The 24,722-nt window shown below is 44.1% G+C and overlaps 2 protein-coding genes across 5 annotated transcripts in view; one reads left to right on the top strand and one right to left on the bottom strand.

Moving 5' to 3' along the window:
* The window catches only part of IFT56 (intraflagellar transport 56), a 15,296-nt gene extending 4,037 nt beyond the window's left edge, over positions 1–11,259 (bottom strand). The window contains exons 1-16 of one of the 2 annotated variants that reach the window (XM_061549464.1): positions 11,136–11,259; positions 10,454–10,529; positions 9,431–9,568; positions 8,781–8,873; positions 7,644–7,758; positions 7,007–7,056; positions 6,685–6,830; positions 5,592–5,763; positions 5,228–5,302; positions 4,601–4,703; positions 3,938–3,993; positions 3,635–3,688; positions 2,537–2,600; positions 1,693–1,781; positions 1,144–1,227; positions 374–443 (exon numbers count right to left, since the gene is read on the bottom strand). In XM_061549464.1, coding sequence (XP_061405448.1) covers positions 374–443; positions 1,144–1,227; positions 1,693–1,781; positions 2,537–2,600; positions 3,635–3,688; positions 3,938–3,993; positions 4,601–4,703; positions 5,228–5,302; positions 5,592–5,763; positions 6,685–6,830; positions 7,007–7,056; positions 7,644–7,758; positions 8,781–8,873; positions 9,431–9,568; positions 10,454–10,456 — 1,312 coding nt within the window. In that variant the 5' untranslated portion in view covers positions 10,457–10,529; positions 11,136–11,259. Of the gene's footprint in view, positions 1–373; positions 444–1,143; positions 1,228–1,692; positions 1,782–2,536; positions 2,601–3,634; positions 3,689–3,937; positions 3,994–4,600; positions 4,704–5,227; positions 5,303–5,591; positions 5,764–6,684; positions 6,831–7,006; positions 7,057–7,643; positions 7,759–8,780; positions 8,874–9,430; positions 9,569–10,453; positions 10,705–11,135 lie in introns of those variants that run through there. The other variant, XM_061549463.1, reaches the window with a different exon arrangement.
* On the top strand, positions 11,244–24,722 carry LOC133340941 (uncharacterized). Of its 3 annotated transcripts, none has more exons than XM_061549460.1 (8): positions 11,244–11,530; positions 14,103–14,214; positions 15,044–15,140; positions 16,125–16,210; positions 17,364–19,313; positions 20,436–20,559; positions 21,444–21,492; positions 22,902–24,722. In XM_061549460.1, exons 1-8 carry the CDS (start codon positions 11,244–11,246, stop codon positions 23,161–23,163), a joined length of 2,967 nt encoding a protein of 988 aa, XP_061405444.1. In that variant the 3' UTR covers positions 23,164–24,722. The 3 variants fall into 3 exon arrangements, with proteins under 3 accessions (XP_061405444.1, XP_061405446.1, XP_061405445.1); XM_061549461.1 differs by lacking the exon at positions 11,244–11,530 and adding an exon at positions 11,539–11,864; XM_061549462.1 differs by lacking the exon at positions 17,364–19,313.

Genomic DNA, 24,722 nt, shown 5'->3' with positions numbered 1-24,722 from the left:
AATAATAGTACTGTAATGGCAATTTCTATAGTGCCGTAACATTGCAAGCTATTACAAAGGTCCTTGTTGGTCATTATTGACCACAATCTTGACTTAAAGCTTCCGTGACTGCAGGAATTCATATTCTTTGGGTCTTTCGGTAAAGCCACAGATTTAAAAATATATATATATCACGATGTTTCGATCGCAACACAAGCAATCGTCATCAGGTGAGAAATATTGTGGGAGAGCTGCTGAGAATATAGGCTTTACCGAAAGACCCAAAGAATATTAACCACAATGTTGAATTGATCCATACAAATCCATTTAAATATGATGGGTCACACTGGGTTATTCTTAAACGGAATGCAGAATTTATGGAGTGATAACTTACAGCAGCGAGCCAACCAGCTAGCGTACACAAAATCATTCTTCAGCTTCTCACTTTGAATGAGGAGGAAAATCTGTTCAAAGAAAAATGAAGATTAGGTGGCCAACAGTTGTCATTCCACGGACTAATCGCACGACCTGGCACAGACGAATTTTGGGGAGATATCTTTGACATGTAAATTCCATAACAGGTTTTTTTAGGGTTAGATTGCGTAAATATATAAACATGTCGTTAAACCCGCCACCATCCGACATAGCCAATTAGTAAGGTTTGTCACGTAAACAGAACGTGACAATTCGTCACTAGTACAGCACACCGGTAGTGTGTTGGAAGGCTTGGTTCTCCAACACACCGGAGTGTGCTGTACTAGTGACGAATTGGCCACGTTCTGTTTACGTGACAACCCTTACTAATTGGCTTGTCGGGTGGTGGTGGGTTTAACGACGTATATTTACGTGATCTAACTACAAAAACCTGTTATGGATATTGGTCGCGAAAGCCTGTGTGTTAAATATGTAAATTTCGTAGCTTATTTTCTCACAGCGATGTACTTTTGAGATTATTTGCCTTGTACAGCATTAAAATGGCAGGGACAGCTTGGACAATGTAAAATCGTTCACTAAATGGTAACAAATATATTCAGTTGTGAAAAACAGACTAATATTCCACTTGAATTTCACGCATACACAGTACAAACACAGTTACATCCACAGCACTCTTCATCATGTAGGCTCATAGAGAGCAGGTTGCAAGAAAAACAGATGTTGCATTACCTCCTCTGCTTCCTTGTAATTCCCAATTGCAGCCTTCGTCTGTGCGTAGTTAAAATTAAAACCGTCATCATTGTAGAAGTAGCTCTGTAACACACAAAGCAAAACACTCAGGACCCCAATTTGAAAATAAGCATTGAGGGACTGGTAATCCACTGCTGGATGAGGCCCTCCACCCCCCATGTAATGCGGGCTGTGGAGGTTATTGGCCATACGTCACCCTACTGGCCAGGGTAGTTTTGTGAAAACGGGGAGCGAACGACTGAGTGTAGTACGGTACAACAATGGATGTTACGGCACGGCCTTCTGCTGATAACGCAGCCTATACCACCTGTGTTATGCATTGGGATCGCCCATCCCAGCACTGTCCAAAATTCAACTCATTATTCTGTGGCACTGCATTGTCAATGGTGTGTAAGCACGAATAACCAGGCTCAAGCCCACTTAGCTTCCGAAATCTGACAAGATCGGGCGCATGACATTCCAGGTCATCGACTCATAGGCTGGTGGTAATGCGTGTGACAAATTGCGGTTACGGAAAACACGCGTTACCTTGATCGAATTCAGATAGATGAGGACGTCCTCAAACTGCTTTAGGAGGAAGAAACAGGAGGCCATGCACTGCCGGCCGGGAATGGTGTCTGCAACGCATGTGCGCACACACACAACGCGAGATGCAATCACACGCGCCAGGGTGTGCGTCGTCGAGATTCGCGATCGTGCTTTGACTGGGGATTCGAGTCCGTGTTTATCGCTGCAGTGACCGTTGCCGCCTACAGCAGCTGCAGGGGGGTTAATGAGCCGCCTCATTCAATACAAGATATATACACATTGACAAAATCCCAGATCTTACACACGCCATCGGGTGCCTGTATTGTACGCTTAAGCGATATTAAACGATGCATTTAACACAGAGGCTTTCACAACCAATATGTAATAAAGGAAATGTATTACTCACACGGTCTGAATATACCTAATCAGATTTTGACTTAAAACTTTCGTGACTGCAGGAATTAATATTCTATGGTTCTTTCGGTAAAGTCACGTAGATTGAAAAAAAAAATAACAATGAAATAATAAAAATAAAGTGAATAAAAAAATTATAAAAATATCACGACGTTTCGATCGCAACACAAGCGGTTGTCATCTGGAACAGGGAGGTTAGCCTCTGAGGGCAAGCTGTTTATAAAGGTTTAGAGATGGGAGGGGCAGCTAATGTACAGTTCAATTGGGCTATGTTTGTAGAGAATGCTCTAACACACGCATTACTATTATACACATAAGGATATGCCTCTTCTGCTGAAATGTATTCTCGTTTACTTGTTAAAAAACAATCTAGCGTAATTCAAAGCAACGATATGATATACAAAATATATGTAAAAGACCTTAAACTTACCGCATTCACTTGCCGAGCCTCCTACAAGCTGGAAGTATTGCTGAGCGATCTTCACGTGCTCTACCTGCAACGCATGCATTTACTTATAAATTTTTATTTTAAAATCTTGATGATCTTGCACACTTTCTCTCTCTCCAAGGTCAATTATAAAAGGATGCATTTTTTAACCCCAAATAGACTTAGAAATACAGTTAAGGCCAAGTCTGGTAAACAATTATACAAGAAACATAATTGTTATTCGTATGATCGATTCAACTTTCAAATAACAGGTAAAAACCTCCAAGTTATGCTGGGGCTGAGAATTTATAGCCAGGGAAATGGCAGCGTTTGCATGGGCCCTGGTGCGAGGAATTAAACGGGGCCCCTATCCCATTTTCCTTCACCTCATAGCCCAGTGGCTGGGCTCCCTATGGCCTGTGGACACACTGGTGCAGATGCTGCCTTCACATTTGATAGCTACGCCAGTGCCCGTAACGTAACCACTGTGTCTGCGCAGGTTTTCGTGGTGACGCTGTGTAGCTCTCAGATGTTTTGTGGGATCGTACCGCGTGTAGATCGGCATCATGTCTGACATTTGACTCCACATGCTGGAGGCTTCTTCAGGATAGTTCATGAAGACGCTCCAAGCACGTGCACCAAAACGTCAAACAATATGCCGAACCACACGCAATACGACCCACGACCACATTCGAGAGGTGTGCCCACTGTTGTTGAGTGTACGTTGCCAACGATGCTAATCAGAGGTGCGGCGGGTAAATGAGAATGTGCATTAGCCACGCTCACACCGCGATATGTGAGATTCCACCCTTTCCGGCAAGAATACAGGAGGTGTTAAGATGTTCACACACCAAATAGATGCCTCTTACAAGGCATCGAATCTGCATTAACCACACATACTTGCAGTAAAACATGCACACAAGCATGCTTTGATAGGGTATGTCCTTACTGACTGGCCTACACCAGAGGCCGCCGCCTCCTTCGTGGCATTGTCTCACCAGTGTGAGAGCAAAGAATACCTAAAAGCAAAGAGCCTATTCTGTTTTCATCATCTTGATAGTGGCAAAAAAGGGTCCAAAAGGCGAGGTTCCTTTTACTCACAGATCCTTGATCCTGGCCAAGAGCTGCATTCACGACTCCCTTCAGTATGTACTCCTGAATTCCCAAAACAACAAACACAATTGCAATATCACAGCAATATTGTATTATTATTATTCACGATAGTTCCTCAGTCCTGTGAAGTGTTGTTTGATAAAAAAAAATACAATTCCGTAGAACAACTGAAAAACCTATCAGCTTTGATACCAGTGCATAACTTTATATAATAAGTAATATTTTAATGATCGATATTTTGCTCAGAAGGACTGCATTTGCCTCGATGATGCTGATACATTTGGGTCTCACCTGTGGAGTCGTCGGCTCCAGATCCTTTATGAGGTTGTAAGCCTCCTGCACGTCATCTGAAAAGTAACCACAAACAACAATTCCTCAACACAGTACCGTGTAAGTGTATTAGGCAGGGTGATGCATTTATAAATACCCTACTCACATATGGGGGAAATTCTCGTGAAAAAACTAAATGTTTACACCATTGGAACCTCCTTTGCCAGTAGAAAAATATGAAAATAGTTTTTTTTTACCCTTTTATCTAGCAACAAAACTGACACCTTTTTTTACAAGGAGTCATGTTTGCATTGACCACAATAACTGCAGGTCGGAATGCATTCCTTGTAAAAAAAGGTGTCAGTTTTCTTGCCAGATAAAAGGGTAAAAAAAAACAATGATCAAACTAAATGTTATTTCACAGTATCTACACGTCTCCCACCATATGTAGCCATCACTTTCACGGGAGTCAATCACCTGGTTGAGTATAAAGTAAGAGGTGCCATGAGACATCTGTGGGGGGGGGGGGGGCACGGTATCTATCGAATGAACACGCCGCGCATTTTTCATCTCCTGGAGTCGCATGCGTGAGGTTATAATTGGAGCAGAATTTGAGATGCCGTTCGCAGGTACATGCCGCGAGTCCCTGAGCCAACAGCTACGACTGTCAGCGAGTGTGCACACCTTGTCGCAGGTAGTAGATAACCAAATTGAGTCTGGCTTCTGGAATTACGTCGATGAGTTGGGGAAGCACCTGCAAGGCGCCATCTCCAGCTCTGAAAACCACCTGCGTTGGGACGTGCAAACAACGATCAACCGAGGGTGATGAAGCAATTATTGTCCTTTTACATTGGCAGTTCTCAAAATATAGTTCACTCGTATACCACCAGTCAAAATATATATAAATATGATTTACCACCTGTAAAGTAAAAAAAACCTTTATGGTAATTGTATTGAATGACATGAAGCAAATGTAGCGTTCATAAAGCCAATGGTTACAATATCTCTTACAATATCTTCAACATAAATTGTATTATACATGTAAATTTAGCAGAAACAGATGTGTACATCCTGCCTGCCTGAATACAAATGGGTGCATAACATACAATACATATAAGGCTACACATTAACAGATTCATGTATATACACCGACATACCAATTGATGCATTGTGCATGTAAAACATACATGCATAAGCACTGACTTTGGTGCGTCACTTGCAGACTGCTCACGCACCGCCGGTGGTAAACGTAATTACACTTCGGAAACTGACGCTTTAGATTGTGAATTTTTTGGAACGAATGACACTCACCAAGTTGTGCTTGACCAGTTCTTTGGCGAACTCAAAGGAAGGAGAAGCCATTTCCTGCAGGTTCTTCAGTTCCATCTTTAAAGACAAATGGAAGATGTATGCACACACAAGAATGTTACAAAGTCGGCATTATTTTACACGACGCGTAACAACCTTGCACCGTCCTCAGTAGCGTAGCTATGAAGTTTGCAGGCAGTGTAATTGTAATGGGGTCCCACAGTCTCGAGGTGACACAAGGGGGGCGGCCAGATTTGGCCCGTCCTGTATTGACCGGTTTGCGATTGGCTTCTGCATGCAAGTTGATATTCTGTCTCGTTGCAATTCATTGATTTCGTGACAACTGTGTGTTCTGGCTTTTACTGACCTCGGCAGCTTTCCCATTGTAGAGCCGAAAGTGGTTGCAGGCTTTCAGGTTTATAGCGGTGGCACTATCCGTAAAGTGCTGCAGGTACACAGCCAGGACCTCTTGCGACACATCGTAATAGTCCAGCTTGTAGTAGCACAATGCGACGTACACGTTCAGCGCCAGGTAATCCCTGATGGCGGAAACAAACAAACCGCAGTGTGTAAGGCTCGTCACAAGTGCGTGACTTGTAACAAAGTCACTGGCTATGTCGTCATTATCAAGGGTGTAATGATCCATCGATGTACCTATATTCTTAAGGTCACGATGTACGAATTGAGTCGTGTGTACGAATCAATGTTTATAATTTCTTGTGTTTTTTTATTGTAAATGGTGTTCACGTGACTGCTCCAGCCAACAGAGGGTGCTACATTGACCACAATGAAATTTGTTTTATTAATTATTATTGAACTGACCCACGAACCTGAATTGCAACATTCACTAAATCGCAAAAGGGGCACATTGTTTCACCCCTACTGATCATTATCAAACAGTACTTGCTGTTTAGGGATAAGCTGAGGATTTAGAAAAGTGTCAGATGTTGGATATACCGATTCTTAAGGATAACTTAAGATTCTTTCTTTCGGATTTTAGGATCATTTACAGTAAGTAAACATGTCACGTGTCTACTACATGTTTTCAAATAAAATTCCACGTGACACCACTTTTGGTGGGAGAGGCACATAAATGAGGCAATTTCATTGACATAATTGCATGCGACTTCATACTTTGAGATCATCCAAAAATTTATCACGGCCCAATTTGCAGAGATTTCAGATTAATAAAAAAAGAATTGGGAACACATGCCAAGCACCTACACCAGGGGTCGGCAACCTACGGCTCCGGAGCCGCATGCGGCTCTTTACGGGCTGCTTCTTGACGATATGTACGTATGTACAGTATGTACTCAGATGCATTGCGGCTCTTGAAATACTGAATTTTGTACCGAATTGGAAAGAAATGGCTCTTCTTGTTATTTTGGTTGCCGACCCCTGACCTACACCATTCAATCAGGACGGAGGCAAGGAAGTATTACAACCGCTTAAACATGTACCGGTTATCTAGGAGTATCCTTTTGTAGATATCGATGGCTTCCTGGTAGTGGGAGCGCATGTAGTGAATTGAGGCGAGGCTCAGTTGATCTTCAACAATGTCCTGTAGGTTTTGGTGGTAGCCCATCAGACGCTTTTCATCACTGAACTGGTTTCACAAAAGATCAACAAGTTTTCCACGTTAGTGTACAGAACAAGTGTCCATAATCGCATGGCCAAAGCGCATAAAGAGAGGCGGTATATTTTTGTACGTATTCAAATGTGATCAATGCCAGCTGCGTCACACAAATTAGAGGTGCGCCGCTTTGCCAACTTGGAACTCACCTTGTGGGACAGGTGAAACAGGAGTCTGTTCTGCAGGCGGCTTTTTGGTGCTGAAAAGAAAAATACATGCCTGTAATGTACGTACTTTACAATGGGTTAAAGAAACATAATCGCACGTGTATTTTTCACATGCAAAGCATAAAACAATGGGCAGCGCTTAACTGGATGTGCAAAACCCACAGTAAATGCAGATTCTTCATTCCACAAGTGGAAGATGAAAGACAATATAACGTGTGCGCGACTGCAGCTAGAAACACCAAACCATTGAGCAGAGACCTTCGCACGACCCCAAATATGTTTTCTACAATTTACCAACTTGTGAAGCAAATGGCTAAATAAATTGGAACGGACTTTCTAATCTATTATTCATTGGCCACACAAAATAATCATCATCAATGCATGCAATGAGATTTACTTTAACAATCTTATTTCATATGGGATTTTGCAGAGATAAACAACTGGTTTTTGAAACACCAACAATTGTTATAAATTGACACCGAGGTTATTTAACCATTCACCAGCGATTGGTTATACGTTTATGAATTGGCACTGGTGCTGCTGTTCAGTGGTTTTAATAGGCAGCAGTTGCATGTGTGCTCCAATGTTTGTTTCGCTTCACAATCGACAGCAATCGTACCTTTTAGCGCTGCCACATCTGCCTCGCTGTACATGCCCAGGAAGAAGTAGACACAAGCCAGATTAACCCACACGTCAGGGTTACAGCCATCTCGCTTCGTCATCGCCTCATATTCCTGTAGACACAGTCCGGTCATCATCAGCCATGATCAATCCACTGTTGGCTGAAGGCCACCCCTTTGCCAACCTGGCCTGACCAATGTGGTTGTGTATGTTCAAACAACCCCCCGAGACTGACACGGTGTGGTTAGGCCTTCATTCATAACTGTACTGATTGCCACTTTGTTGGTAAAAATCTCACCTAGAAAAGAGACTTGCACCTCTTTTCCATTGTACAACCGAGCCGTGTGTGTCGGGGCTGCGCTCAGCCAACCTGACTCAGCTCTGGCGATGCCAGGTTTTTTTAAATCCTTTATATTAAGTTCGCTTGCTTGCGTGCTTGCGTGCTTGCTTGCTTGCTTACGACCGTGCAAATCTTTCGGTCGTTTTTTAACCCACTTCCCGTGATCCAATCGAGCTGACATTTTCCACACAGACTCGTTGTGCCAGACAATTAATGTTCGTGAAAAAAAATCCCAAAATTTTACACTTTTTAGGCAAAATTTTTTTATTTTACATATATTCAAATAGAACTCATTCTTGGCTTTGGTTGAACGTCACAGTATAAGAGCCCAGAGCGTAACCCCTCCACAGGCCGTGGCGGAGTAGCGCAGTTGGTAGCGCCCTCGCTTCCCATGCCAAAGGTCGCGGGATCGATCCCCGCGTCCTCCACAGGTGAATATATTTTTAAATCCTTTATATTAAGTTCGCTGCCATGCATATAAAGGATTTATAGTGAAAAACTTTGTTTTTACGGGTTATACTTATTTCCACTGCAAAACCTCAACCGTGCCGCTGACATCCCGCGTGATGACGCCATCGTCACACTGGCCCCACTTGGCCCCAAATCGGGCCAGAGTTTTGGTGGTTTAGTTTTAGCTCGGCCCAGCAAACAGCCAGCGGAAAACCACCTGAAACCAGAGGACCCCACTCTGGCGTAGGTCGAATGTGCCATTTTAAAAGGCGTGGCAGAAGTCTCAGTGGGTGTTCACCTGGTAAAATAAAACCCCTCAATCTATCAGCGTGAAATGTACTTTACCTCCATGGCACGTTTGTAATCTCCAAGGTGGAAAGCACAGTATGCCATCCAAAGATCTGTCTCTTCATTCCCTTCCCCTGCATGACGCTGAAACTGAGCAAAATAAAAACACCCAGCGTTATAAACACTAACTACAATGTACAATTTGGATTTATATATAATTTAATCTCAAAGGCACTGTGTAACAACAGTGTAACATGCGTATCATGTAGTCAGACAGAAGAATCAGTCGGTTGGTTTCAGGCAAGGCCAATTGAGAACGGAAGCTCCTTTCAAATCGTATCCCGGCCTAAATGGCCGATACGGTAGCAAGTGCACCTCCGATTAGCACAGCTGGCTTCGTACGGTGCGAAAGGAGTTCAACATATATACATAGAAGGGATGGACAGGGGTTGCGTAGAATAAAAGCAGGACATTTTACAAACATGACAACTAAACAACCAGAACTTTGTACATTGGAGACAGGTGTAGACAAGAGAGATTACGTTTTTGATCCTGGAAATGAAAAGGGGCTGGGATTATACATCACGGATCACTGGAATTTCAATATTGCTGGGGCAGCAGAGGAGAAGAGAGGAATCTGATAATGAGCGGAGGACGACTAAAGCATATTAAGAGCCTCTTGCAACACAGCAAAGGAGATGTATTACCTCGAGATATGTGATGGCTCCTGTGTAATCCCTGTTGCTTAACAGGTCTTCCAGTTTAGGAATTATTTTGCCCTTTTTCTTTTTCTCCACTGTCGGCTGTGCCCCTGCTCCCACAGCCGGCTTTGCCCGTGACAGCATCTACGAAAAACGAGAATAATAAAATAATAAAAATATAAAACAATAAAATTCTCACGACGTTTCGACTGCAACACAAGCAATCATCATCAGGTGTGAAATCCACAGCAAGAAAAATGTCTTGCTGTGGATTTCACGAAAGCTTTACATCAAAATTTACCACGCTCTTTGTTTCTGTCGGTAAAGTCATGTAGGTAGAAATAAATAAGGAAAAAGAAATAATAATAAAAATAGAAATAATATTATTTTATTTGAAAAATAAATATGAAAAATAATAGAAATACTAATATTATTTGATTTCTATTATCACTGGTCAACACACTTTTTCTGGCATAAGGTATTCCAATGGTTTGAAGGTAATTTTGGGGTGCTGATTCCAAATCTGGCATCAGTTTTTGTCTATCACATCAGATTTTTGAGATATCAAATATTGCATTTTCAATAAAAACTGCAGAATAAAAATATTAAATAAATGTGGATATCTACATAAAATGATATTATAAACACACTATCCTAAAAATACAGCACCATATTTTAACACTATAGCAGTCACTGACTCGCAACAACTTGCAATCAAGTTGTTGGGTAAAATCAATGAAAATGGGGGTATGCCGATAGCATAAAAATGAGATGTGATAGAGCAAATCTGAGATCAGATTTGGAATCAGCACCCTGAAATTAGTCTAAAACAGCTGCAAAAGTCCAGTCCAGAAAAAAAAACATTTTTTGTTGACCAGTGTTATTTTTATTATTTCTTTTATTTGTTTATATATTCCTACGTGACTTTACCGAAAAAACCTAAGAGTATAAAAGTCACGTAGGTAGAAATAAAACAAATCACAAGCCCCAGACACCACCCCACGGCCCAAGTGGAAGAGGGCCTCTTACCATGGCGAGAAGCCGCAGTTGCCGGCCGCGTGAAGGCCGCAGCGGAGCCCAATGAAGTCTCGAGAAGAGACGAAATCTGCGGTCGTTTAAACACCAACGAACAACAACAACATCAACAATAGAAGCGCGTCCCGGTTAGGTGGTGAAAGTGTGGAGAGATGAGAATGTTTCAGAGCTGCGTGAGGGGTGCTGGTGCTGGTGGTGAAGGCCGAGCGGGCCTCGTTGAGGGGACGCGGTTGCTAGGGGGCGGTGGAGGGGGGGGGCGTGGTGACGGAGAAGGGGGCGTGGTGACGGAGAAGGGGGCGTGGTGACGGAGGAAGGGGGCGTGGTTACGGAGAAGGGGGCGTGGTTACGGAGAAGGGGGCGTGGTTACGGAGAAGGGGGCGTGGTGACGGAGGAAGGGGGCGTGGAGACGGAGGAAGGGGGCGTGGTTACGGAGAAGGGGGCGTGGTTACGGAGAAGAGGGCGTGGTGACGGATGAAGGGGGCGTGGTTACGGAGAAGAGGGAGTGGTGACGGAGAAGGGGGCGGTGGAGGGGGGGCGTGGTTACGGAGAAGGGGGCGTGGTTACATAGAAGAGGGCGTGGTTACGGAGAAGGGGGCGTGGTCACGGGAGAGGGGGCGTGGTTACGGAGAAGGGGGCGTGGTGACGGAGAAGGGGGCGTGGTGATGGTTACACTAACACCGCTGTGGTTAAGGTTGATTCTGGCCAAGTGACTCCCGTGGGGAACCGTCACGGCGTGACGAGGCCTCGCCGGAAGAGGCGGGGAGCCCGAGCCGGACGTGACGTCATGCAGCAAGTGGCGGGGAGCACGAGCCGGAAAGGTCGGGGGGCCCGAGCCGGACGTGACGTCATGCAGCAAGTAGCGGGGAGCCGGAGCCGGAAAAGGCGGGGGGCCCGAGCCGGACGTGACGTCATGCAGCAAGTAGCGGGGAGCACGAGCCGGAAAGGGCGGGGGGCCCGAGCCGGACGTGACGTCATGCAGCAAGTGGCGGGGAGCACGAGCCGGAAAGGGCGGGGGGCCCGAGCCGGACGTGACGTCACGCAGCAAGTGGCGGGAAGTGCGTACATTGCGGCGTAAGTCCCGGCGCGTTATAACATCGTATAATGTGTCTATTTACATCGTCTAATGTGGCTATAACATCGCCTAACGTGGCGATTTACATCGTCTAACGTCACTGTTACATCTAATGTGACTTACGACGTCTAACGTGGCTATTAACATCGTCTAATGTGACTATTTACAACGTCTAACGCGACTGTTTCGACATCTAACGCGACTTGTAACGTTTTACGCGACTAGTTACCAGCGTCCCACCTTGCCTTGCAACATCATTGAACCGAACGTGTGACTGTTTGCGTCACTATACACTTTATGTACAAGCGTTCAACTTGACCGCTGTGTCACAACGTAGGTTATACAATAACTCGCCTTTTGCCCTTTCAAGGACGGGTGTATTGCAGCAAATGTGAAACTTGCAAGCAGAAAGCAGAACGCGACGTGATATATATTCACTGCATCAATGCGTGTGCAGTTTGTAAGGGCGCGGTGACACGGACTTATTTAATTTAAAGGTTATAATCTCTCCTTGTTCATCATGACGTCCTTTTCAAATCCTTTATATTAAGTTCGCTTGCTTGCTTACGACCGTGCAAATATTTCGGTCGTTTTTTAACCTACTTCCCGTGATCCAATCGAGCTGACATTTTGCACACACGCTCGTTGTGCGTGACAATTAATTTTCGTGAAAACAAATGTGCAAAATTTTACACTTTTTAGGATTTTTTAAAAAATATTTAATTACCAATTGCTTAATGCTGCCATGCAATCATCTGACCCATAGGTGGCAGCCATCTCAAGCCAGAGGACGAGAGGACTCTAGCCGCCACGCATATAAAGGATTTATAGTGAAAAACTTTGTTTTTACGGGTTAATTTTTTACTTCGATGTCTCAAACAGTGTTACGTAGAGCACGTGACGTGAGGGTTCTGCCTGTGTACTGTGTAGTGAGGGTTGAGAGTTGACGCCGAGGAGAGGGAGCCCCCATGTGGAAGACGTCACCCGCTAATTCATATTAATCACTGGGGGGTGTCCATTTGTGGAGGACGTCACCTGTTCATGATTATTAATTAGGGGGGCTGGTCGACGTGGAGTGACGTCACCTGTTCATGATTATTAATGATGGGGGCTGGTCGACGTGGAGTGACGTCATGAGCGTGGCACACAGACATTCTTGGCTCATTATAGTAGGTAATAAGAATGGAGGGGTGTCCATTTGTGGAGGACGTCACTTGCTCATGATTATTAATGAGGGGGGCTTTTCGATGTGGAGTGATGTCACTTGCTAATGATTATTAATGAGGGGGGCTGGTCGACGCGGAGTGACGCCACGTGCGTTACACACTGACATTCTTGGGTAAATGTCATAAATTGTGCGGCTCTGTTGTCGATCCACTGCTGGACAATGACGCTACAACCGTGTGTCGGGCGTGACGTTGAAGGTTATCCATAATGTGTTAGATCATCACGTAAATATAAATGTGTCGTTAAGCCCGCCACCACCCGACGCAGCCAATTAGTAAGCCAATTACTGGTACAGCACGGTAACGAATTGGGATGTTCTGTTTACGTGACAAACCTTAAAAATTGGCTGTGGCGGGTTTAACGATACATTTATGTTTACGCGATCTAACCCAAAAAAAACCTCTTATGGATAATATTCGTCGGGAAAGTATACGTGTTAAACTGACGTTGAATTTTATTTGCGGGGAGCGGTGGTGTAGCGGTTAGTGCTGCTGTGGCCACACTGAATTCGATTCCCACTCACGGCCAATTTCAGTGGTACCAGGCTCTGGGCCTCAAATGAGTTCCTAGTGCGGTGTGTGGTAAGCTTAACCACTTAGGGAGACAAAGGCGGCCGGGTGTGGCGTTGGCCACCCACACGTGTGCCGTGCCGGCCTTTTATAGGTGCTCGCTAACAACGTTTGCCCCAACAGTCTGTTAAGGGCCAAACCACCGCACCGGCTCCGTTCAAATACTGTGCGAAATAAATAGCCATTTCCGCACCGCGTGCGTCTGATGTTTGGTAAACACGAATGGAGAAAATTCATTCAAGTTCAACATTCTCGGGTGATACTACAGCTGCGTTCGGCACAAGAACACGTACAAACACAACACGTGTGAATAACAACAGGAGCCTTTCAAGGAAAACATTAAATAAAGAGTTCCTTAAAAGTTTGCCGATTGTATTATTTTTCTTTTTTCGGCAGTGTTATGACAAATGGCAAAACGTTAACTACCTTGCTTTGGTATATAACATATTGGGTTCGATCCCGACCCTGACGCCTGCTGTTTATTTGGAGTTTTCATGTTCTCTTTCCCTGTGCTATACATTTCCAAATGATGAGCTGCTTTTTTGAGCTTAAGCATTTGTGGCCAGGTCATTTTTGAAAAGAGCTATATAGCTAAGTGGGCCTTACCTGGTTAAATAAAAAAATATCTTAGTTTTTAGTTATTTTGTTATTTGTGCTTGTGCACCACTGCCAACGCAGCAGCATCACCAAATATATTGTTTAATTATTTTCTCTTGTGACAGCACATTCCTGTCATTCACACGCGTGGATAAAATTACGTTTCGTACGTGTGCAGGGGCGTGAATCTCACCATGTCAAAGATAACAACCGTGGAGATCATCGATTCGAGTCAAAGCTCTGTGGATGATGAAGATAGCGGACCCAGTGGAAGACTCAATGGAAAACAGGTGCGTTGCAAACTGCGGCGTTCAACGTTCTGGAGAAGATATGTACTGGGATGCTGCTGCTGTGGTGTAATGGTCAGCACACTGGACTGGATATCCAGAGGGTCGTGGTTCGATTCAATCTCCGGATGCGGCAGTTAAAACAAAGAGCAAGTTTCTTTAACCTCACCTCTGCCCCGGCCCGCCTTTGTCCTCCCACCGTTTTAACGGAGCACACCACAGTCGATTGGTAAGTCATATGTGGTGGGGTAAAGTGTGGGTACTCCCACATTTTCCAAGACACGTGATTTGCATGGAAGAGTAGGCTAAACATCCTCTTATGGGGCTTTCAGGAGCTCCTTCCAGTGGAGTGAGCAAGACATTTCACAGTTGCACATTTAAAATTTTACCATTTGTACACAGAATTATCATTCCTCACTCCAATTCCATAATGTCTCGTTTATGGATGATACACAGGATTCAGTGGAGAGAGTCTTGAGCGAGGATACATCTATGAGAGATGTCATAGTAATTATGCGCTGATTATAAAGTTCTTCTTTTAGATCCCTTTGCTTTCAAGATTAGAAATGTATTTTGGTACACAGCCCTCTGCTACCCAGAACGTAGCGCTGCAAGACGCTATCACCTTTTATGCATGGCGGTCACTCATCCAAGCACTACCCAGGCTCAACCCTTTTCATCTTCCCGGGTCCGACGCGATCGGACACATTCTAGGCAATTTATTCATCTGCATAAATGATAAATACCATGTTAAAAATATTTTATTAAGAGCACGTGACACTTGATTAACAGTTGTGTTGGGTTTTTTTGGTTTCCTCCCACCCCAACGAAGCGAGAGGCGGTGAATCGTCCTGGCGCTCGCACTGCACAAACGAGGGGCACACGTGAAGAAAGAGCCCAGCAGAGAGACTTCTTTAAATGTGTGACTGGTATGCCAAAAAACACGTGTTAAACACTAAAGTAATTTGACCAAGCCGACTTGGGTGACAGGACGTTTTATTTTCCCTGCTGGATTATATTGTATTGTCACTTTTGTCCTCATTTCAGTCTCCCGGATAATTTGGTCCCCCTTGCAAATGAGACATTTTGCGGTCTCGTGAATTCTCGCCTGCTTAAACTAAAACAGGACCCTGCGGGGTGGGCTGGTAGGAATAATACTTAGTACCGGTACAGAGATATCGACCAGGTATAGAGGAGTTAAAGAAAAAATTACTGTATTCTAGTGTAACGTTAATTAAAAGTGTTTGTTTTGACAAGAAACACTGTGAGATTTAAAGACTCGTAGTCTTTCATTTCCAACACCACCCTCAACACCACCCCTCCCACGGACGGACGGACGGACGGACGGACACATTAATCTATTGGTGGTCTGGTCCACTTCGTTCCTACCAGTATAAAGTCAACTTAACTGTAGATGTACCACATTCATGTTGTGCGGCCTTTTGTCAATCCACGCTGGATGAAGGCCTCCCCCACGCCATATAATTGGTCAGGCGGGTTTGTTAGTCCATACTTCACTCTGGTCAGTACATTTTGGTAGTGACTGGGGGGGGACAGCTGTGGGTGGGTGAGGGGGGCATTATCAGCACCACTTAAGATATCACTCGCCACTCACTGATGTTAGCTGCGGCATGCAAATAAAGCTAAACTATTTTCTATTTTACCAGGTAAGGCCCACTGAGCTATTTAGCTCTATTTCAGAAGCGACCTGGCTATCACAAATGATAGCTCAACGAAGTGGCTTATCACGTGGAAATGTATAGCAGTTAAATGCTTCAAATCAAATTCAGGTTGCCGGATTCAGAGCACAGGGTGCTTAACACTGCACGCATGCCCACTCCCCACCTCTAACATTACCCACGTGCCGACTTTGTGTTTTTATGCATCTCGTTTTTGTGATGCGATTGTTTCAGACATGAGTGAAGATGAGCAAGTGATGCTTGCAATGAAGATGAGTTGTGAGGAGAAGGAGAAACAGCAGACTCAAGAGAAATCCAGGGTATTGCAAAGGATTCCCAAGGATTGCTTACTCAAGTTACACATTATTATAGTACTTATTTAACCAGGAAAACCTTCAGAATCTCTTCCAGGAGGGTCCCACCAAATGTTCGCAGTCGGGAGCGATTATTGCTTCTTATATTTAAATTAATTAATTTCCGGTAAGTTTTTCACATTTGGACCAGGACACACAATGACCTCTGCTTGTACATGGCATTACAGGTCTGTAACATCCACTCACTGTGAAGCAAAAGGCACGTATAATTTACAGTTAATACACCTGCAGTATTAATCAGAGCGGCTGTGGGATTTGAACCGTGAACTTCTCCGAGAAACGGAAAATATGCTACCGCTAGGCCAGTTTCGCTTATTGTAATAGCCCAATAATGTTTGCGTGCCAGTGAATGAAAACCAGAGCCAAGTAATCATCGTCCATTGCCATCCTCACTGGTAAATGTAGGCCAACTTCGTACCGTATTCTCTGGATTATAAGATGCAAACGCATCCAAAACTTGTGCATGTTTTCATTAAACGGATACAAATTTCTTCACACACCTTTATTGGATTATAAGACACCCCTACCCCTCCAAATTTTGCTTTAATATAAAGGGAAAAAAATTCATACCCAGAGAATATGGCTGTTATTTTAGCAAATAGGTTTTTGCAGTTGTTTGATAATCCAAAGTGTCATATTCTGGGTTGGGCTGTGTGTTGAACATTATTACTCTTTTGCCAAGCACTGCTGTGGTATCTTCAGGAAATGAGATGAAGAATCTCACCCGGGTCAGTGAACACATAAGGGTGGAGGACGCCATGTGGGGATTCCTCACTTCAACTCCTAAATATGTCCACAGTCGTCAAAGCTTGAGAGAACTAATGGCTAATTCGCGGCCGAAGCCGGAAGAGGGCACTTGGATTAATAGTCATTAGTTAATGAGTCTGAAGACATTTTCAGGCGGGTCTTCTTATATCCTTTGGGAGAATATTTTAAATGGGTGGTAGCATGAATACCTTCGGATAACTCACTTGTCTAAAGAGAAGTCCCTCAAACGCAACACAGACTTGTCAGCAAGAAACTACCATTGCTACTTCCCTACAGACACCGTGATGTGGTCTGCGACGATTGCTGATTGTGCGCTTGTGAACGGTTGCAGGATTTGGAGACGCCTGAGGTGTCTTCGAGCGATGGGTCGCCTCCGTGTATTCTTGGATCTGTTTCGCCTCGGTCCACCATAGGCAGAGCCCAGATGTATACAACCAGGCAGCACAAGTCACCTACTTCTGACACTGTCACGGCAACTGACATCGGAGGATCGTATGATTCAAAACTAAACACAGATGCGTCTCAGCCATCCTCCGATTCACACGGGGCTGATGATGAAGATTCCATTAAAAGTGATTGTGTGCGTAAACCACATACGCATATTTCAGTGAAGCGAAAACATACACAGTCCTCATCGGTAATTAATAAGAAGGCCAAGGTGTTATCTACATTGGGAGAAGAGCACCCCATTGAATTTACAACGCAAAACAAAGACGGGGATGGCGACGTTGATTTCGACGAGGAACCCTGCAAAAGAAGCATCAATAATTGTCCCATCGTTTTAAACGCGAATGACTTGCAACAAGACATCGGCACTGAGGAAAACGGTCCAAGCCAGGTGGAGTGCAACAATCCCCTGATTTCAGGCGGTGCAAAAACGACCGAGGGTGCACTCCCCTGTGGCTCCATTGGGCAGACACTGAGTCGGGACGACGTGGTAAACTACTACTGGGGAGTGCCATTTTGCCCCGCCGGTTTAAACCCGGACGAATACACGAGCGTCATCCTCTGTCAGCTGCAGACCTACGCGGCCGTGGTGAAGCAACAGCAGCGGCGGCTGCTGCGGAAAGCGAACATGTGCGAGGTGTTGCCAGAGCCCGCGAAGGACCGGCGGTGGCGTGGACGACCCGAAGCGCGAGCGGACGACGAGAAGGGCCAGCCATTTGCCGCGGGCGAAGAGAGCGGAGTGGCGGGTGAGGAGAAGCAGGGTGTTGGCGTGCAGGGAGGGCAGAGCACATCTCGTGAGAGGTGGGAAGAAAATGAGGAAAGCAACAACGTAAATGAGGATGAGGGCTTGAGCGAGGATGAGGAGGAAAATGAAGATTCTGAATCGTCTGTTGAGAAAGTGTGTGAAAAAAATACGAATTCTTTACGTGCCTCAACGATGTCGCCCCCTGATGAAAAGGGGAACCCCCTACCGAAATGTAAATTGCAAAGACGTAAGGGATTGCACTTGCATAAGGATGATAAATATTCAGACACTCCTAAGCTTGGGGAAATGGAGTATGGTAAAAAATGCGATGATGATGATTTTATATCATTTCCAACGCTTAAACGTGTATCTGGCACCCCTCAACAAAGAGCCGACGAGGTTGTATTTCTTGAAAACAATTGTACAGCAAGTGAGAGAAGACGGACAGCACGCAGGGACAGCAGTGCTTTTTCTACAGGCAGTCCATATCTATCAAGAAACACACGAAGCGATAACTGTAGCAAGAATGAAATGATGCTGTCAAGGGGAAGTGTACATCCCCGTAATCTAACCTTGGCCAGCTTTAGCGCCATGGATGGAAAAATACCAACTCCAACACGTGTCGGGAAAGAAAGCGATGGAAAAATAATGGAACAAATTGGTCAAAAAGTCAATGTAACACACAGAACTAAGAATTCTAAAGTCATGAGCTCTAAATTTAATCAGTATGAATTTGATTTGATTCTTGATGATGATGATAATAATGATGATGATAAGCAGACAAATAAATATGATTGCACAAGAAAAATGGCAATTAGAGAGTGCAAAGAGTACAAAAATCAATCGGGAGACTCGAAGAACGTTGTAAAGGTTCGTGATATTGAAAGAAAACTGACCACGTCTCCGTTGGCAAACGATGGAAAAATCGTCACAAACAAAGCGAAACTGAAAGTCACGGAATGTGAAGAGGAAGAGGTAATGGAGAACTATGAAGAAATATCTGAGCTGTCTCTGCAGTCGTCTGATAAGAGTGAGAGAAAACAAGTTTTGTCTTTACAGAAGCACAGGCTAAAGAAAATAAACATAAAGGTACTCCCATTTTTGCTTGCACCACCATCACCATTTTGTTGCTTTTCAAACAACGACCACGTGCGCCGCATATTTTGGACATTTCTAATTCGCATCACATGAGTGTCGACTAAGGCAGTATGAGATAAAAGCAAGTTAGGAAAAACACCTTAATATATCGAGGACCGCAGAGCTTAGGGGTGGGGGGCTTTTTCCCACTTGTCTGGTTCCTCACGCCTCTTTGAGTTGTTTCCCGCCTCTTGGAGAGTGAGCGAATACTGTGTATGCAGCAACATTGCAAGTGAAAACGAAAAAGCCGATCTGTCGCTGTTGCCAAACCCCATTTGCATATTTACAAATACAGTCATGTTTTTAGCTCGAGTTTTGTATATGCTCGTTTTCGGCAGCCCTTTGATCAATTCGGCTGTCCGCGCGCAGTTTATCAGATTTGGGGATTAATCGCGCACCAAAGATTGTGACATAAATTAATAACTCATGGATTTTCCCTGAAGCCCAAATTAATAAACTAAAAACAGTTATCCATTGTTATTCTTGTCACGTACTTAAACTGAGCAAATCTGTGCTCCGGTTAATCCGAAATCCACATGATCGCCTCTACAGTACAGTAGTTGCATATCTTTACAAGAGTGGGTGGAGTGATTGATTTTGATTGGCGTGGCTTTGTTATCCACTTTGTGGCTGGAGTCTTCTGTGTGGGAACAGGAAAGTGTTATCACTGAGCACGCGCATTGATCAATACATTCTTTCCGAGAAATGTTGTTTTGTTCATTAACAAACTAAATTGTCTTAACTTTCACATAATTTATACCTAATATGAGTGGTTTTTTAGCATAGACATCCGCAGAAAATGGGTATTTTTGGATCGTCCGAGATTTTGAATTTTCCGTGGCCGTCCTCTCCGTCAGCGCGAATAATCGAGTCTATGGTATTTCAATCGGGCAAGTCCTACATTGCAACAACTTTATTTTCAAGGTTCATAATGGATCATCTTTATGAGAGTGATAGAGTTATAACCCCCCCCCCCCCCCGCCCCCATTATGTATGGAGCATGAATGCTTTCAACATGGTTTGGAAAGGGTTAGAAAAAAACTGCGTGTGTGTGTGTTTTTTACCGCCTCACAGAAGGAAAGGCTTGAGCGGATGGTGCCCTGCCCCTTGTGTTTGGTGGAGTTCTTGGCTTCTGACATTGAGCAGCACGCATCTGAATGCTGCATCTCTGACGATGTGGACGATGTGGACGATGCAGGTATTGGAGGTTTTCAATTTGAATGCTGTTGGCCATTTTCACATGAACAAGTGCAGAAAACTTGAGCACACGCAATGATTGCGCCAGTGCTTTGCCTTTGGAAGTATTTAATTAGCAGTATAGTAGCTGTCACAGCAAAATATATTTCCATATTGCTGACAGCTGCCATCGTAAAATTATTTTGTATATATGCAGATTGGATTTTTTGCTCTGTATTTAGTAAAACTTTGGTCAATTTGACCAGTTTTCAATTAGGGCAAGTCTCTAATCTGAAAGTTTATATATAGGTGCTATAATTACCTTATCTGTTTCATGTTTTTATTTTCCATTTCTCATGTGATACAGTTTTGTACTGATTTATTTTAGTTTCAATGTGTTTTATTTACATTGACCGAGGTTACTCTTGCAAATTAGATTAAGCTGGTCTCTAGAATTCTCACCTGGTTAAATAAAATAAACTGCGAGACACAACTTTATGTTAAGATTATTTTATATTTTTATCATCTTTTTGAGAGGGTGACATCACTTCCTGTGACTTTGTCCTCGCGTTTCCTGCCAAAGGCGTTGTCACGCAAAGTCACATTTACTTAAGTTTAATCTAAAATATGATCATGTTCAAATTATTGTTTTACTTTTGGAACATGATGTTAAAATGTAAAAATCGGTGATTAATATTTAAAATCATTACATTGAGGTATTATCATTTATTAACTTTAAAAAATAAATAAAACCGGAAAAGTTGGGCCTGAAATTGCGCATAAAATTTGTAGCTGTAACTCATAGTACACATCATTTCCAGTAGCCAGTGGAGTACATTCACAATTTATATTGTTGCAGTCAGTATACAGTATAATGAACATGTGTTTAACGTGTGCGTTTCACAGAAAATTACGTCCCAAGCAACTCTAAAATGGAGGTGCCTTCATGCTCCAGGTGAATTAATAACAAGTTGAACTTGTAACACGCTGCGTAGAATTCATTCCGTCTAGAAGAAAGATAACGTTACATTATATATTGCGATTGTTCACTCTGGAAAGCCTCGCTGAATCTCTATTATTTTTCTGGAGGGTCCTGTGGTGGCATGTTTGGCTGATACCAATGAGTGTTTGACCTTTGTAGGCGAACTTGGGTACCTGGGGAAACCCATGCTTACAAGAATATAACACTCAAAGCTCTAGACGTAAAAAGATGCAATCCACAGAGAGACCCAATAAATAGTGGTTTTCACGCTTGCAGCAACTTTTGGCTCGCCATCGAACAAAGACGGTCACTGCACCACGCACTTTCAGATGTGCTTTTGCGGCCGTCTAGAACGTTTATAATATTGTTTTTTTGTGTGTTAGATTGCGTAAATATAAATGTGTCGTTAAACCCGCCACCACCCGACATAAGCAATTAGTAAGGTTTGTCACGTAAACAGAACGTGCCAATTTGTTACCAGTACAGCACTAACCGGTAGTGTGTTGTTAAGCAAATCCACAACATTTACAATCTGAGTACGGCGTTTCACCAGTAATCACGACTAGCATCATCAGGCGGACAGCCAGATTTGTAGAGAAATCCTGTTTCGTTCCTTAAATAGAGGGGTAGATGTGATGACGTCACTCGTGTGCCCTTCACATTATGAATTCACATTATGCATGCCCATTGTTCTTGTACCTCCTATCGTTGTGTGCACATTTATATTTACGCGATCTAACCCAAAAAACTGTGTTATGGATATTGGTCCGATTAGCCTACGTGTCTGGAACGTTCTTCCGATATCAGGAAGCCATTCTCTTTGGTTCTTTCGGTAAAGTCACATAGGTATAAAATCAGGCTTTCACACCTGATGATGGACGCTTGTGTTGCGCCCAAAACGTCGTGATTTATTTCATTTTCTACCTACGTGACTTTACCGAAAGAACCAAAGAGTATGGATTCCTGCAGTCACGAAAGCTTCAAATCAAGCTTAGGAAGCCACTTGAGCAATGCACTTTTAAACCTAATTTGAAAACTTAATTTCTTTAGAACTGCTTTTTGTGTTTCGGTTGTTGTACTTCCCCTGCACCTCCGATTAGCACGGTTGGCTACGGACGGTGCGAAATAAGTTCAACGTACATACATATCAGTCTGCATGTGGACTGAGTGCATTGTTGTACTGCCATCCCCTGGTCACCTCGTAGCTCCACAGCATTAGGCTTACAACACCTGTGATGCACTTACCTGGTTCTGCCCTCTTGCAGAGGCAAGCCACTGAGAATCATTGGCTTTTATTGTCGTCATTAAATGACTACAGTGCTGCGACGGTGTTGATTTGTTGGCAATCTGCTTGAGTCTTAAGATGTTTCTCTTTTTGACAGGGAAGGGAGCACTCGTGCCTCCCATAAAACATTCATCCCAGAGTCTAATAGCAACAGCAGCACAAGTTTATTGAGTGAGAGGGAGGGTGCAGGAGGTTCGGACGACATTCTGGACGGCATTGTCATCAGCAACTCGCCCATCAAGTCTTTCAGATCTATTTCCCAATCCCCAGACTGTCTCATTGACTTCAAAAACCAGTTCAACAAACCAGGTAGACCGAGAACAGGATTCAGAAAGCAAAAGACTCGCAGGAGAAGATAAACGCGTCGTAAATCGTGTACAAATGTGTTTTTTTTTAATTGTTCAAATATTGTAATCGTCAGCCATGGTCAGTCAAATGATGAATGAAGGCCCCCCCCCCCTGGTTGCTGCCATTTCTCACGATATTGCGTCGTAATAATAATTCACTAAGCACCAGCACACGAGGTTATTTCATCGCTCCATACAGTTAAATTAATTCCTCCTTTCCCTTCGAGATTCCCCAACATCCACATTCGCTTACTCATCTCTGACCTTTCAAGCGCTCTTCCACTTGAATCGCCGCATGCTACACAGGGACGGCTACCACTGGGGGTTCTCTTCCAGTGCTTGAGATGGGATGTTATGCAAGGCGCTTTGAGTTGCCGTTGCTTTGAAGTGCCCATTAAATGCAATTCCTGTTTTTTTTTAAACAAACTCTGAAGGTGCAGTAGAAGTGGTGACTCGCCGGATACGCCGTGGGCGATGTCGCGCTCCACAGCGCTCGAGTCGCTGTACAGGTCATAGTCTGGAATGTGCATCACTTGGAGCATGTGGTGGTTCACTTAGCCCCGTGAAAATAATTGTCCGCAACTAGCAAGTTTAATCGTCAACAGCCATGGTTAATCCCGCTGCTGGATGAAGGCCTTCCCTAGCCGCCGCCACCTCACAATCCTGCGATGGTTAATTAACATTCCACCCCAGCACATTCACTGATTTAGTCGTCCGACTGGGTGGACATCGTCTTGGGTTTGTTTCATTCCTTGGCTGCCACTCCGTTATTCTTCTTGATCGTAATCCGTCATCGCTTTTCGCGACGTGTCCTGCCCAAGCCCACAGTTTGATGTCATTAACGTGCATGTGTGTTGCCTCTGTCGGTGTAGTTTCAAGCTTGCATCTCTCTGTGCTCAGTTTCTTTTTTCAGCTTGATTTGTTCATTAACGTTGTCTTGGAAGATATTTCACGTTTGGGGGCGGGTTTTTTGTTTGTTGCGAAATGTTGGTTACAGTGCTGCTAATTTACGTGAACATTGCAAAAACAAGTATCCAACTTCATCACTGAAGCCTTTACAATACATCTCGAGTGTTCTTTTCTACCATTGTGCAAAATTTATTTGAATCCAACACCAAATGATGAGAAAACCCATCGCAACAATGAAATGCCCGCCAGCTGGAAGCAAAAACCAATCGAAGCAGAGGTATTCGTCGTACGCTTTTTTTCCCAGGAAAGCCTCAGTCTCACGACTTTTTGCAGTAGGGGGAAGCGATGATTGGTATTCATATTGAAAGGAATTTGCGGGTACTTTATTTTCTCTTAATTTGACCAAGGCACCGGCACACAACGTCCCGGTCTTGCGAACGACGTCACGGGCTCCTGAGCGTCCGCTGTCGTAGCAGGCGGCGCGTTCGTAACTTTTTAAGGTTTATACACCCGCAGTATTTATCGGGGCGGCCGATGGATTCGAGTCCGCGAAGCTCTCCTCGCAGGCGGCGAACTGGCCACCCGCAATGCCCAAATCCTTGCTCTCAATTCCGAAATGTGCAACGGGGACGCTGGCCTAGACTTAATAATGTTTGTATTGT

Source organism: Lethenteron reissneri, chromosome 10 (genome assembly GCF_015708825.2).
Source record: "Lethenteron reissneri isolate LAM-NWPU_2019-01 chromosome 10, ASM1570882v1, whole genome shotgun sequence".
Taxonomy (NCBI): Eukaryota; Metazoa; Chordata; class Hyperoartia; order Petromyzontiformes; family Petromyzontidae; genus Lethenteron; species Lethenteron reissneri.
This window is presented reverse-complemented; position numbering and strand designations above follow the sequence as displayed.